This window comes from Sceloporus occidentalis, unplaced genomic scaffold, assembly GCF_023333645.1.
Source record: "Sceloporus occidentalis isolate IW3139 unplaced genomic scaffold, rSceOcc1.0.p SCAF_1, whole genome shotgun sequence".
Lineage (NCBI taxonomy): Eukaryota > Metazoa > Chordata > Lepidosauria > Squamata > Phrynosomatidae > Sceloporus > Sceloporus occidentalis.
This window is the reverse complement of record NW_028316981.1, coordinates 141,620,343-141,634,352: the sequence shown is the minus strand read 5'-3', so window position 1 is coordinate 141,634,352 and position 14,010 is coordinate 141,620,343. Positions and strand designations below refer to the sequence as shown.

Genomic DNA, 14,010 nt, shown 5'->3' with positions numbered 1-14,010 from the left:
GTGAAGTGATCCATCATGGGGGAGGGTGCCTTTCATTCTACTGCTTTGTCATGGCATGGTTCTTTCTTTAAACAAAGCCTCTTTAAATGATAAAGTTACCATTTATTTATTTATATATTCTTTTGGGTGCAAATGTCACCCTGTGGATTTATATGGCTGAGCAGGGATCCTCCCAGTTCACAATAGAAATTCACTGGCTGACCTGTATTACTTCATAGCAGAAGGGGGGGTTGGACTGGATGGTCCTTGAGGGTACCCCAACTCTAGCCTCCCAGTTCACCATAGAAATTCACTGGCTGACCTTGGGCGAGTCACATCCTCTCAGCTTCAACTCCTAAGTATTCCTTCCTGGTAGGCTTTATTCATGGCAGAACTCTTGCCATCTCCCCCCACTCTGCTCCTTCTTCAGGATTCCTGCTTGGCAGAAGAGCATTGCCACTTGGCACCCGACCCCTCCCCTTCTCATCTGTGAGGGTCACACTGTCTCAGCTTCAGGGGCATCCCATGGCAAAATTCCTCTTTGTGCCAAGAAAACCTTCAGTTTGTCCCATCTTCCAGTGTCATCCTCCTGATGTTGAACAGGGGTCAGACTACATGCCCTCTAGTATGCCATGTATTCCTATGTATTACTTCATAGCAGAAGGGGGTTGGACTGGATGGTCCTTGAGGGTACCCCAACTCTAGCCTCCCAGTTCACCATAGAAATTCACTGGCTGACCTTGAGCGAGTCACATCCTCTCAGCTTCAACTCCTAAGTATTCCTTCCTGGTAGGCTTTATTCATGGCAGAACTCTTGCCATCTCCCCCCACTCTGCTCCTTCTTCAGGATTCCTGCTTGGCAGAAGAGCATTGCCACTTGGCACCCGACCCCTCCCCTTCTCATCTGTGAGGGTCACACTATCTCAGCTTCAGGGGCATCCCATGACAAAACTCCTCTTTGTGCCAATAAAACCCTCGGTTTGTCCCATCTTCCAGTGTCATCCTGATGAGACAGTGTGACCCACTTGGCTGTTGATGTTTGTTGCCTTCTGGTGAGCACTCTCAGTGCTTTGGGAGGACCCTGGCAAAACGGGGCAAGAAGGGGGGGGTTTGTGGGTTTTGTGTGTATTTAGAGGGCTCTTGCAATGAGGACATGCCAGTGTCTTCCTCTGAGACCCAGAGAGTGTGACTTGCCCAAGGCCTCCCAGAGGGCTCCTATGGCCATCCAAGCCCTGAGCTCCCTTTCTCCATGACCTCTTGGAAACATGGCTGTTGTCGTGTATTGTGACTTTTAGGACTCTCCTGGCATGCAAGGCTTGTTGGGGGAGGGCAGTGCCTCCCTTTGAGGCTGAGAGTCTGTGCCAGGGATGTAAGAAAACAACAACAACAACAATATCTGGGTATTGTAGTTTTGTGAGACATTTAGCCTTCTTTGTCAGAGAGCTCTGGTGGCACAACATACTATAAATCCCAGGAGTTTCCATAGCATTAAAGTATTGTCGAACTGGATTATTTCTGCAGTGTGCACTGCAGCCTTATTAGACTGCAGTTCCCAGCAGTCTGTGGTGCTATCAGAGCAGCTTACATATTGTTAGACATATCCCTGCTCTCTCTCTCTGCACTTCTCCCATGGTGATGCTAAGAGGTCATGCAATCATAATAATAATAATTGGCACAGTCTCTCAGCCTCAGAGGCAGGACATGACAAACCTCTCTCTCCAGCTCTCTCAAGGTGATGCTAAGGCAAACCTACATTTATTTTGCATTGTGTGTGTGTGTGTGTGTGTGTGTGTGTGTATGTACTTGAATTTCTTGGCCTTGGAGAACCCAAATCAATGTCTCCACTGCAAGGTAATCTCCAGATCATAGTGATGTAACTGTATTTCATCAAAGTGATTAGTCATTTTTTTTTATCATCAAAATACCTGTCTTACTCCAAAAAACGGTGGCCAAGACCTTTCCTGATAATAAGTTTTGAGATTTCTTCAAGTTCTTCTGTTCTGTGAGAACTTGAATGTCAGAGCATGGCATAAAGGGCAGAAGCCTCACCTTTTGTTATCTTTTGTTTTTCAAAGCAAAGCTGCTGTGATTAAGCAAAGTTGGAGCAAATCACCCTAACAAAAGAAATAGCCTCCAGGATGAATGGTAGCTTTGCTTACACAAAATATGCAAATAGTGGCTATCGAGATTCAGATGAAGGATTCTTCTCTCCCTCTCATTTCGAAATGACTAGCCTCAATATTCTTACTCATTGATAGAGAATTATTCAGAATTTCTCCTCTCCAGATTGTAATAGAAATGTTCGAAATTGCCATTTTTCTCCTAATTTTCGAATTTTGGAGAATATTCTTTACATCCCTAGTTATAATCATAGTTTTCACCGTACTATCAAAGCAAGGCCTGTTGATGTCAATGATTCCAATGACCTAGCAGTGTGGAAAACAGTTTATGGGACCCCTGTCAAAAGAAAAGAGGAAGTGCCAGTGCTCAGAAAAGGAGACCACGTTAGGATTTCTAAAAGCAAGGGAATATTTGCTAAGGGCTATGAACAGAATTTTACTACAGAGGTATTCATTGTGGACCATGTCATCAGAAAAGCAGAAAGGCCTGTGTTTCTTCTGAAAGATTATGATGGTGAAACTGTGGTTGGCAGCTTTTATCCTGAAGAATTACAAAAGATTAACACTGCAGAGGACCAGGTATACAGGATTGAGAAAATTCTAGCTACAAAAGGCAAGGGTAGAAAGAAGCATTACCTAGTGAAATGGCTAGGATGGCCAAGCAAATTCAACAGTTGGGTTCTTGCTTCTGAAGTTGGCAAACCTGTGTAATAGCTGCTGGTGAAGAGGTGGAACAATGGGGGATGGTAGCTTTTATGTTGTTCTTCCAAGTAATGCCTGTGCAGATGTTTTTCCAGAGAACACGATCTCAAGTTTTACTATCTCTGTCGCAAGACCTCTGGAGCTTCCTGGGGAGTGGGAGGTAGGCCTGGCCGAGATACAGTACCCTCATAGTTGGAACACTGTAACTTCTGATGTGTGGTTTGAAATTGCAAACGGGAAAAGGCGGTGGCGTTACCTTCTACAACGGGGCTATTATTCAAGTATCCCTGAACTACTTGCACACATGAACAGCCTTATAAAAACACACAATGATCCCCCAGAAGTGGTTCTGCGGTATGACCAAGTGTCCAGAAAGGTTTGGCTTGAAACAGATGGCACATACACACTGATGGTTGGTGCAGAATTATCCTACATATTAGGGCTGTTTCCCAACCATCATGTCAAAATCCTGCCTTTCGCAGCAGACATCACTGGGGGTTTCACCAGTTTATATGTTTACACAGATATTGTGGAGCACCAGATAGTTGGGGACGTCTATGTGCCTTTGCTACGCTGCGTACCTGTGCAAGGACAGAATAATGAGCGTGTCAATATTTGTTATGACAAGCCTCACTACATTCCTGTAAGCAAGCACCATGTTGACACCATCACTGTTGAGATAAAGACAGATCAGAACAAAAAAGTCCCATTTCGCTTTGGAAAGGTGATTGTGAAGCTTCACTTCCGGCCCAGGAGAACTCTGCATCTTTAAAAAAAAAAAAAAAAAATGGTGATCGTAAAATCATATGGGGACCCAGCCCTTTACAGAAATTATTACAGAGCCCAGGCTGGAAATGGCCTTCCTGGATATCAGGGTGTCCCCCAAATGTACGGGGCAGGGCTTGGTGGGATTTTCAGAGGCCTTTTTCGAAAAGCTGTTCCGCTTTTAAGAAGAGGCCTGGACATTATTAAACCTCACGCAAAAACAGCTTTTCGTAATATTGCCAAAGATGTTGCTGGCAAGGTGACTGAGGCAGTTCTAAATAGAGTGACACCTCCAAATCTGCAAGAAGGATCGGGCCTGATGTACATTAAAAGAAGGAAGGGGTTAAAAAGAAAAGCATCACAGGCGAGGCTGACAGGCCCTCCCCACCCCCTTAAAAGAAAAGTCCCACAAGAAAAGAAAACTCAGAAGCGGAGAGCTGTGCGAAAGCGACAGAGGGCTCTGGCTAAGAGGGACATCTTTTAAACCAGCATCATGGCCTTTATCCATTGTGGCTCTGAAGAGTGCACTAAATCTGAATTAGATTTATTCCACATTGGGCCTACTCAGACCAGTATTGAGAGAAGTGTGTTTATTGAGGTTCCCCCACTGACTGCTCTTACAGAATCTGCCCCACTTGACTTTTTCATTGCCGGGAATGGTGAGGACTATATGGATCTGAACAACACGCTCCTCTATTTGACCTGTAAAATAGTGAATGAAGATGGGTCAAACCTTGCAGAAGATGCCAAGGTAGGGCTGGTGAATTATCCAATAGCCTCCATTTTCAGTCAGGTTGATATTACTATAGCAGATCGTCTCGTCAGCCAGAGTAATAACTGTTATCCTTACCGATCATTCATTGAATCTGTGTTAAACTACAGCGATGACACTCTAGCAACTCAATTTTCTGCAGGCCTGTTTTATAAAGATACAGCTGGAGAGCATGAATCAGCTGAGCTGGATGGGGATAATGAAGGTTTTGTTAAAAGAGCAGCCCTGACGGCTGCAAGTAGAAACATAGACTTGCTGGGCCATCTCCATGCTGACCTGTTTTTTCAAGAAAAGCTTTTGCTAAATGGCGTTGATGTGAAAATTAAACTCACCCGCAACAAAGATGCTTTCTGCTTAATGAGCGATGCTGCAGACAGGCAGTACAAACTGCAAATTCTATCAGCCTCCCTTTTTGTCAAAAAGGTGAGGGTGTCCCCTGGTGTCCGCCTGGGACACGCCGAAGGACTGTTGACTTCCAATGCCAAATATCCTGTGGATCGTGTGAGTATGAAAGTGTTCAGCATCCCGAGAGGCAGCCGCGTCTCTAATCAGGAGAACCTGTTTCTGGGACAATTACCTAAACAGGTGGTTATAGGCCTGGTGGACAATGATGCCTTTAGCGGTATTTACAACAAAAATCCGTTTAACTTTAAACATTATGATATTAATTTTGCGGCCCTTTACCTGGATGGAGAACAGAATCCAATGAAACCGTTTCAGCCCGATTTTCAAGAGGGAAACTGTGTGCGAGAGTATATGAGTTTGGTACAAACGGCGGGCAAACATATGAAAGACAGGTCTCTTTTAATTAACCGTGAAGAATATGCAAGAGGTTACACACTTTTTGCATTTGACCTGACTCCAGATCAAGAAGGAGGTGACCACTACTCTTTGATTAAAACTGGAAACCTGAGGGCAGAGCTGCGTTTTGCCAGGCCCCTGCCAACCACGGTCAATATGGTTGTTTATGGAGTTTTTGACAATGTGATAGAAATAAATCAACGAAGAAATGTCTTGTTTGATTATATGTAACATGGATAGCCTGCAGTTAACCCGCATACTGACTTCTGACCCCTATACTCGGAAGAGCTTCTATGGAGTCTTCCCCTGTGACATGCTCCCCAGAAAGAAACTGCTGCAAAGGCCCCTGAGCTTGGTCATAAACACCCATCCTCACAACCTTCCAGGAGAACATTGGCTTGCTATATACTTGACAGAAGAAAAAAATGGCGAATTTTTTGACTCCTACGGACACCCTCCAGACCACCCTCTGTTTCCTAAAACAATCATGAATTTTTTAAGAAAAAATGGCTACAAAACTGTGTTTCAGGGTCATCCAGTACAAGCCCCAGACTCTGTGGTTTGTGGATATCATTGTGTGTTTTTTCTGCAACAGCGCGGCAAGGGCCTGACATTTAAAAATATTCAAGACCTATATTCTCACAATTTGGAAAAAAACGATGAGATGGTTGTACAGTTTGTGAAAAAGAAGAAGAACTTGCCCGGGCTTGTCTCAGACATGTTCCAGACTACTCAGGGATGTGTATCCTGTAATGAATTTCACCACCGCATTTCCTAATAAACACACCCCCTCAGAGGGTTTTATTAAAACATAATCTGTGTCCTGGCTTTTATTTTCATTTTAAAAAAACACTCACAGACTATCAAATAGTTTAAAAAGAAGACTTTTATTTCTATTTCTTTTTCTAAAAAATAGCGGCGTTATAAAGTGAGCCAGGTACAAGCAGCATGCCGTTGTTTTTTAAAAGATCTGTGTGACAGTACAGGTGTAAGTGACAAAGAATCTTCAGGGTTCTTTAAACGGTTCAAAAGTTCTCTATTGGCAGTGTTACCCACCACAGAAGTTGGAGCGTTTATTTCAGCCATGGCCCTCAAAAAAACATCCCAGCCTTTGGGGAGGCGTTTGGTTGGTAAAGCATGAGGCTGTATTATACTTTTGACTAAGTCCAATATATTAGATCCAGTTACAGATTCTCCTTTATACACAAAGACGCCCTTGTCATCCCACAAAGAAACATTTTTGTTTTGACTCATTTTGTTTAGTAACAATCTTGCATTATTTTTGTACCTGACAGGCAGATTGTCCAACACTTCTTGAATCATGCCATCAGGGGAGTTCATCACAACTTCTTCAGAAGGGGATTCGGGTAGAAACAGATTTAAACTTTGTTTCTCTGCCTCCTTCTGTTTTACATGAGTTAGATATTTTTGGAGTAAAGCATCATAACGTCTGGCTTTCTCATATTCAGTTAAGTCGGTCCTACGTAGAATTGCCTGCATTTCAGTATCTAAGGAAGAGATTGCTGTAGTTCTGATGTTTTCATCTTTAGAAGCTGGGCCCTTTAATTGTTCTAGCTGATGGCTGGGGACCAAATACATTTTTTCAGCATATTCCATCACTGTTTAGTTAAAAGGCCTGTTATTAGAGGAACTGCGAAACTTAGCAGTGGCCCCAAAAAGCCCCCAGACTGCTTCACAAGGTACTTCTTTTTTCTCAGGGACAATTTACTGTTACCCAGAGTTTTAATAAGGGTGCGTCTTTTTTTTAATACACGCACCTGCTGTGGGGATAAAGGAATGTTGCCTTTTAAAGTATTGAGGGCTATTTCTGAAATGGCTGCAACAAGGTCATCCGAAGCTGAACACAAAATGGCCTTTCTTTGACGAGGAGGCACTGTAATAAGCAGTTTTAAAAGTGCCAAGTTTCTCTTTACGCGACTGGACATGTTTCCCCATGGAGGAGCAGACAACAACAGAGCCCTGGATTGTTAAAACCGGGCCCTTTTGTGATGGGAATGGTTTTTCTTCATTATATATACCACAGGCAAATCTGGAGGGAAAAGGCAAGTTCTTAGCCTGTAAGAATCAGGGGTGTTAGCATTCAGATCCAGCACTAAATACCCATGAGGTTTGTTTGTAGCATCAGCAAACACCTCCATGAAGAAATTGACATTTCCCGGATACATCTGTCGAGCCAAAGTAGCAATTTGTAATTTGTCCCGAGGATTTTTAAAGAGCACCATATATTTAGCGTTAAGGCTGATGGTCCGGCTACTTTTTCCTTTGCAAAAAATATTTTGGGTAATGAAAAATACACTCAGATTCCTATGATGTACAAATTGGGTGAAAACCCGCTCAAGATCTCTATTTTCAGAACCATGAATCATCAAATCATCTATAACCAAAAGATTTACTTTATTGGGGGGTAACAGTTCATCATCATCAAATTTATCAGGCATCCCCTGTACAAACTGAATAATAGGGTATTTACATTGGAGTTCTTTGTACAAATGTTGCCAACAACTGTAACACCAGACAATATTTTCAGGCATTTCTGAGAACACACTACCAGCATGATCCAGCATATTTTTTATAAAAAACGTCTTCCCACAGCCACTAGGTCCAGCGAGAATAGCTGAGAATGGGTGTTGCCAGCGTGTTTCCATTTTAGTAGCCATAAGGAAGTGTCCTAAATCCTTCAGTAATGACCCTTTTATCAAAAACAACTTTTTGTGTTTTTTTGAGATTTCTAGTGTGAAGTGTCCAATGCTGCTTATTTCTTACAATACCTGGCTGCTGTACCACAATTTCATGAGGTGTGGAACCTTTCTTGTCTGAGACGTAGGAGAATACCAGGTCTTTGAGACTGTCAAAATTAATTTTTTCACAGTTAGCGCTGTTCAATGTAATCCCCTTGACCTTCATGCAGGCTGTGCCGTTAGACAACTTATAACCGTAGGTCTTAGGCCCTGCTGACACAAACTCTGTAATGGTCTGATCTGCAGGAACCTCACTTGTGAGATCCCCGAGAAAATCTCCGAGAGGAGGATCCCACTCTCCTTCCCGACTCACAAATATGACACTGTCTGTGTCATGGTACAAAACACGTCTCCCAAGCTTGTCTAAGAGTGCATAAAGTTCCAAACGTGCATAGGCCGTTGTAAAACAGGCAAGGAATTCGTTTTTTCTACCCGAGGTTGTCACCCGGTCGTCGGAATATTTCCAGGAGACACAAACAGCCTCATCGTCAACAAATTCAAACATTGAAACCTTGTAAGCATCAGAAAAAAGCAGCTGAAAGAATTCATCGGGGTCTCTCAACACCTGAGTGTGAGGGAGGTTTGTTCTCTGCCCAAACTTCCCCCACAAAGAATTTAAAAACAGCTTTGCAATCTGGCGCTTTGCAGGGTTCACAGCGATCTGATCTTTGCGCAAAAGCACCCCCTCCCTCATATGATATTCCTTTATATACTTGTTTTTGTCCTCATCGGTAACACACCAGTGAGGATAGCCTGAAGCTTCCTGCTTCTGTCGTAGGTGCATCTCGATGTATTTTGAAAACAACACAGAAGACCTGCGTGCAAAGTGCCATACCTCATAGATTTCCACAACCCTGTACCCCTTCTCTAGAGCCACATTTAACTCAATGGAGCACCAAGTCCCCTTTAAGGCTCTTTGTTCATCTGTATGTTTGCACGGGTCCAACTGCCGCTGTTCTGCACAGGTTGAACACAGCACAAACATAAGTTTTCCAGAGATCCTGGAAGGCAAAACTGGAAAATAGAGTTTTCTGGGAGGAATAACTTTTGCCTTCACTATGCCAAAATAGTTTGTGACCGGTTCAAAGTCCTTATAAATGACTTTGGGATGCCCCAGAGGGTATTGTTTGGTTTTGTTAACATAAGGGTACAGGCTGGTGAAATCGTAGTATTTCACTGTCTCCCCACTTTTAGGTTTATAGTAGAGACAGATGGCATTTGTACGACCCCCAAAGAGAGCATCTCTGGGGTGTAGGGGTTCTGGAAGGCGGGATGAAGCAAGAAACGTTTGGAGTTTCACATCTGTTTTTACCATATTATCCCATTCGTGTTGCCAAATCGTTCTCAAATCAAAACCCCGGCTTTTGAGTTCAGCTGCTTTTTTCTGTGTGGAATTGTAGAGAAATTCATAAGATTTCCCCACCACAGGGTTTTTCTCCCGGGGAGGATAACACAGGACACATCCATGATAAAAGCAACCATTAAATTCAAAGGCTATTTTCCTATTACCTACAGCGGCATACCCGTCAAGAAAATAATCTCCAACTTTAACCTCTCCACCATTTAAGGCATGCTGAATCTCAAGCTTTTCCTCATGTTCAATATACAAAAGCCATTGAATAGACGGTGTGGAGTATCGCTTAAACTGATTGTGGTAATTTACAAAACTTGGAATTGCAATGGTGTTTTCTTGCAGAAACTTAAATCTATACATCGCAAGAGAGACACTTGCAAGGGTGGGGAATTGGAGGGGGTCTATAGCAAACCACTCCTCATATTCTTTTTTCCCTTTCTTCCCTTTCTTCCCTTTCTCCACTAACTTCTTTTCTTTTGTCAGTTCTACAATTTCATGCCTGTACTTGGTACAGGCCTCTACTAAAATTTCAACATCCTTTTTGCAGTAAAACACAAGCTCTTTCTGCATGTCAAAGATTTTATCCTGATTCTCTGAATACCATGCTAAAAAGGCTTCCTTTTCACCAGGCATCATATATTTTACACCAAAATCTTCAGCTGAGGGCATTGGGCCTACATAATCCCAATGCTCAGGTGTGTTAAAGTAATGGGGAAAATATCCCTTATAGCTCTCAAAGCCTAGAGCTTTGGGTAGTTTAGAGAGGGCCATAGGGAGGTGACTCAGGGAGTCAATAAATTTTATATTCAATTTTTCCACTGTAACAGAAATCAGTTTCCCACCCTGAGCGATAATTTTTACATCAAGTTTTTCTTTCACCAGCTGATTCAGCACCAGGTAACCATCATAACCCTTAGAGTTATGTGCTAAGAATGTGCAGTCAGAAAACTGGCGATCTATAAATGTTGTAATAAAGTCAGATAAACATGTCTCCCCTTTAAATTCCCAACTTTTGCCAGCAAGGGACCACTCATAATCTTCATCCTCATCATCGCTGTCATACTGCTTTTTAGCCCCTCTCTTATACCTCCGCTTTCTTTTGTTACCATTTTTAAAGCACTCTACAGTTTCCCCTGGAAATGCTTTTACAAAGCAGTAATTAGGGACATGTACACCAGTTGCTTGGTGACACTCGAAATCGTAAAATAGATACTGTACAGAAACCTCAGGGGTTTTTAGGGGCTGCATGAAGCATTTATGTTCATCATCTTTTGTGATGAACCCCCAACAGACTGTGCACTGCCGGCCTTTACACTCTTCCTCATCATGGTAACTTTTCTGGTAATGCGAGCATTTAGGACAATAGCTCCTGCTTTCACAGCGTACCTTTCCCTCTGAGACCAGCTGCCTGTGTATTTTTAAGCACTCTTTAGACCTACAATTCAGCTTACAGTCAAAACACCTAGCCTGTTGATCTACCACAACCGCACAATCTTTTCTCAAGCAGAGGCGACAGAAATATAAGCAGGTGTGATTGTTATGGTTATATAGGCTCTGGCAAAATATGCAAAAATTTCGTACCCCGAATAAGGCTTTTACATTGATTACCCCATAGAAGTGTTCGTCATGCAGAAGCAGCGTGTATGTTTTTTGATATTGAGGGCCTTGGGTTTTAAACAGACTCCACCCCTTCTTAGAATAATGTGCCACATGAATATTAATTTTTAAGTGGTTTTCAGCATGTGAAATATCACTTAAGGTCACTTTTTTCTGATCAGACCAGCCAAGCTCCTTATACAGTTGCCTGGCTGCTGTCAGCAGTTTTGCATCTGTGGGAATCTTTTCACTCATGACAGCAATCAGGCCACCGCCAAAACAGAGGTTAGTGCCTGTATAATTTAAATCAACCAAATGTTTTCTTTTTCTGGCAACTATTTCACTAGAGGGGATGGAGCCTATTGATCTATGCCCTCCGCCCCCTGGGGGTTTCACAATCGTAATTATGAGACGAAAACTGGAATGGGCACAGATTTCCATGTTGCTTTGCAACAGGTTACTCAACTGTGATAGAAAATCCTCAGCATTTAAAAGGTCCTTACTTTTTTTAACAGAATACAGAGGATTTCTTAGGCCATCAGCCTCCAGTCTAATTTGAACACAATCTCCCAGACTAATTCGCTGGTTAAGATCGTCTAGAATATTTTGTATTGAGTTGTGTAATGCGTGTATAGCTTGCGTGTACGATGTTACATGCTCTAAGTTTCTGAATCGGAACTCCTCACCGATACGCACTGTACGATACAACCTGTGGGTCCACTGCCATGAGCGTACACGCTCTGCATACACGGCAGGGGGGCCCTCATCATCTGGGGAGCCTGGGATGTTTGCAGGTAGGGGCTGGCTCTCATCCCTGGATGATTCAGAAGACTCCAAATCATTCTGAGGTTCTGCACTGGAATAAGAAGGCTGGTTATTATCAGAAACAGAGTCACAGGGGTTTTGGTTCTCAGCCCTGGATGGGTCAGAGGCCACGGAAGAAGGGGTGCTGGAACAAGAAGGCTGGTTATTATCAACACTATGTTTAGTGTTTTTTACCAGGCTCCTCGAGTTCAGGCCCCCTTTACATTTCCTATTATTTTTCCGAGTGTGGAGTACTTTTTTTGATCTGTTAATCAGGGTGGTTACTCTTCTTCTCCAGTACAGTTTACCATTGGCAGGTTTCTTCCAGTACCCCGCCACCCTGCACCATTTACCATTCCGGCCTTTCTTGATCCTTGGTTGTAGTTTACCTCTGCCTATCTGCCGATGTTCAAGGGACCTGTCCACCATGTACTCGTTATATTTTTTAATACTCTCGTAAAAAGCATCCATATGAGCTTGTGTTACTGGATTGTCCCACATATAATTCAAATGGGCTTCATAGCCCTTGGCCCGTCTAAGGATCGCGCAACCTTTCGCTACCATTTTCTGCATCTCCACAAAGCAGGCCGATAACGTTGCAGCTTTCTTTCTGCGGGCTTCAAAGCGTTGTAAGAGATTTCCGTCAATCACCATCACCTGCTCATTATTTTTTTGCTTCTTAGAAGCCTGGGGTGTAGCATCGTGGGGTTCTTCTCTGTTACGTTTCAGAGATTTGTCTAAAAGCAAACAAAATAAGAAGTATTATAGCTCACTCACTCACTCATTACCCCCCCAGCCCTTAAATACCACAACACACACACACACACACACACACACTGTACCTCCACTTTTATTTGTTGTCACTGGAGTTTCAGGTGCCGCATTGCCTTCGTGGCTGCCTTCAGCAAACATCAATTCTGTAAAGAAAAGACACTAATTTCAGAAAGAACAAACCCACAAAATAACACATTTAATGTTGTTAGCCCCCACCTCTAAATTATTTTTTTTGACCCACAAAGCAGTGCTAATATTGTTAAGCACAAATTTTACCTAATTCTTCATCTGTTGGGTGTGTCAGGTTTGGGGCCTGTGTTTTAGCCATCCCTCCTGTGCCCTGTGCAGTCTCCTTTGAAGGAACGTTTTGGACCTGTTTTTCCATGGCTTGCAGGGGCTATGAAGTACCAGCTGTGCCTGATGAACACAAACATGTTGAGACATGCCCACTAAACCCACCCCTCGCATATCAGAAAACCCCACAGAATTATACTGTTGAGACTGAGCTGCCACATTTCTGCTTCTGACAAGAAATGGAGAGGCAGACATTCAGCATTGTTCATGTTTACTTAAATCTAGTATGTGACCAAGTTCCAGATGAACAAATAGATGAAAAAATATACCACACTTTACAAAAATTGGCCAATTCAACTCAGAAGCACGTGGAAGAAAAAATGGAACCCTTAATAACACAGTTGGAAATTCCAAATATTTCTCGTGCTTGTGAAATAATCCATTTAGTTATGAGGTCTCAATTTTCTGATGGAAAAATCAACTGGGGAAGAATTGTGATGACTCTCTTATTTGGAGGTTTTATTGCCAAAAAGCTGAAGACCAGAGGTGTGCCTCTCACAACAGGAAATGTACAGCAAATTACCAATTGCATTGCCGGCTATTTGATAATGGAGAAACACATCTGGATGAAGGAAAATGGCAGCTGGGTAAGTTTAACACATATTCTTTAGGAAACCCTATGGAACCAGTGATCAATTGAGAAAAATGTGTTGCCCTAAACAGTTTTTTTCTTTTCACTATTTCAGGAAAACGGCTTAATAATGACGCATGAAGTTACACCCAGAAATATGAGAACAGCTGTTTTTAACCGTCTGTACAATATTTTATATCTAAAGTGGTTGTTATTTCCGGCATAAGCTCTTGTATGCTAATGTCCTATAACAAAGCTATCCACCCAATAAAATCTTTTGAAATTACCTAGTCACCATCAATTCCTAACCCCTACACACACAAAGCAATGCTCAAAGCAATGGTAGTTAACAGGCTTATTTAAGAAAAACTGGCAAAAAAAAAAAGTTTTAAACAGAATAAAAAGATTTCCAAATGGGCACTTATTTGAGAAAAACCAAAAAGAGATCTTTTAAAACAGGCACATTAGACCATTTAAAACCTTAGAAAAGGACCTTTTTTGGGGGGGAAAAAAAATGCAAAAACAAGTTTTAAACAGAATAAAAAGATTTCCAAATAGGCCCTTATTTAAGAAAAAACAAAAAAAAAGAGCTTTTAAAACAGGCACATTAGACAATTTAAAACCTAAAAAAGACCTTTTTGGGGGAAAATGGCAAAAAG

At 42.4% G+C, this 14,010-nt stretch overlaps 1 protein-coding gene across 1 annotated transcript; it reads left to right on the top strand.

Annotated features, from left to right (window-relative positions):
* Window positions 1–4,236: 4,236 nt before the first annotated feature.
* Window positions 4,237–5,370, top strand: LOC149322328 (uncharacterized protein F54H12.2-like). Its single transcript, XM_089526363.1, has one exon. The coding sequence runs from the start codon at window positions 4,237–4,239 to the stop codon at window positions 5,368–5,370; it is 1,134 nt and encodes a 377-aa protein (XP_089382489.1).
* Window positions 5,371–14,010: the final 8,640 nt, after the last annotated feature.

Bases quoted from the DNA above. Each gene is read 5' to 3' on its own strand.
- LOC149322328 (XM_089526363.1), top strand. From the start codon at position 4,237: ATGGATCTGAACAACACGCTCCTCTATTTGACCTGTAAAATAGTGAAT.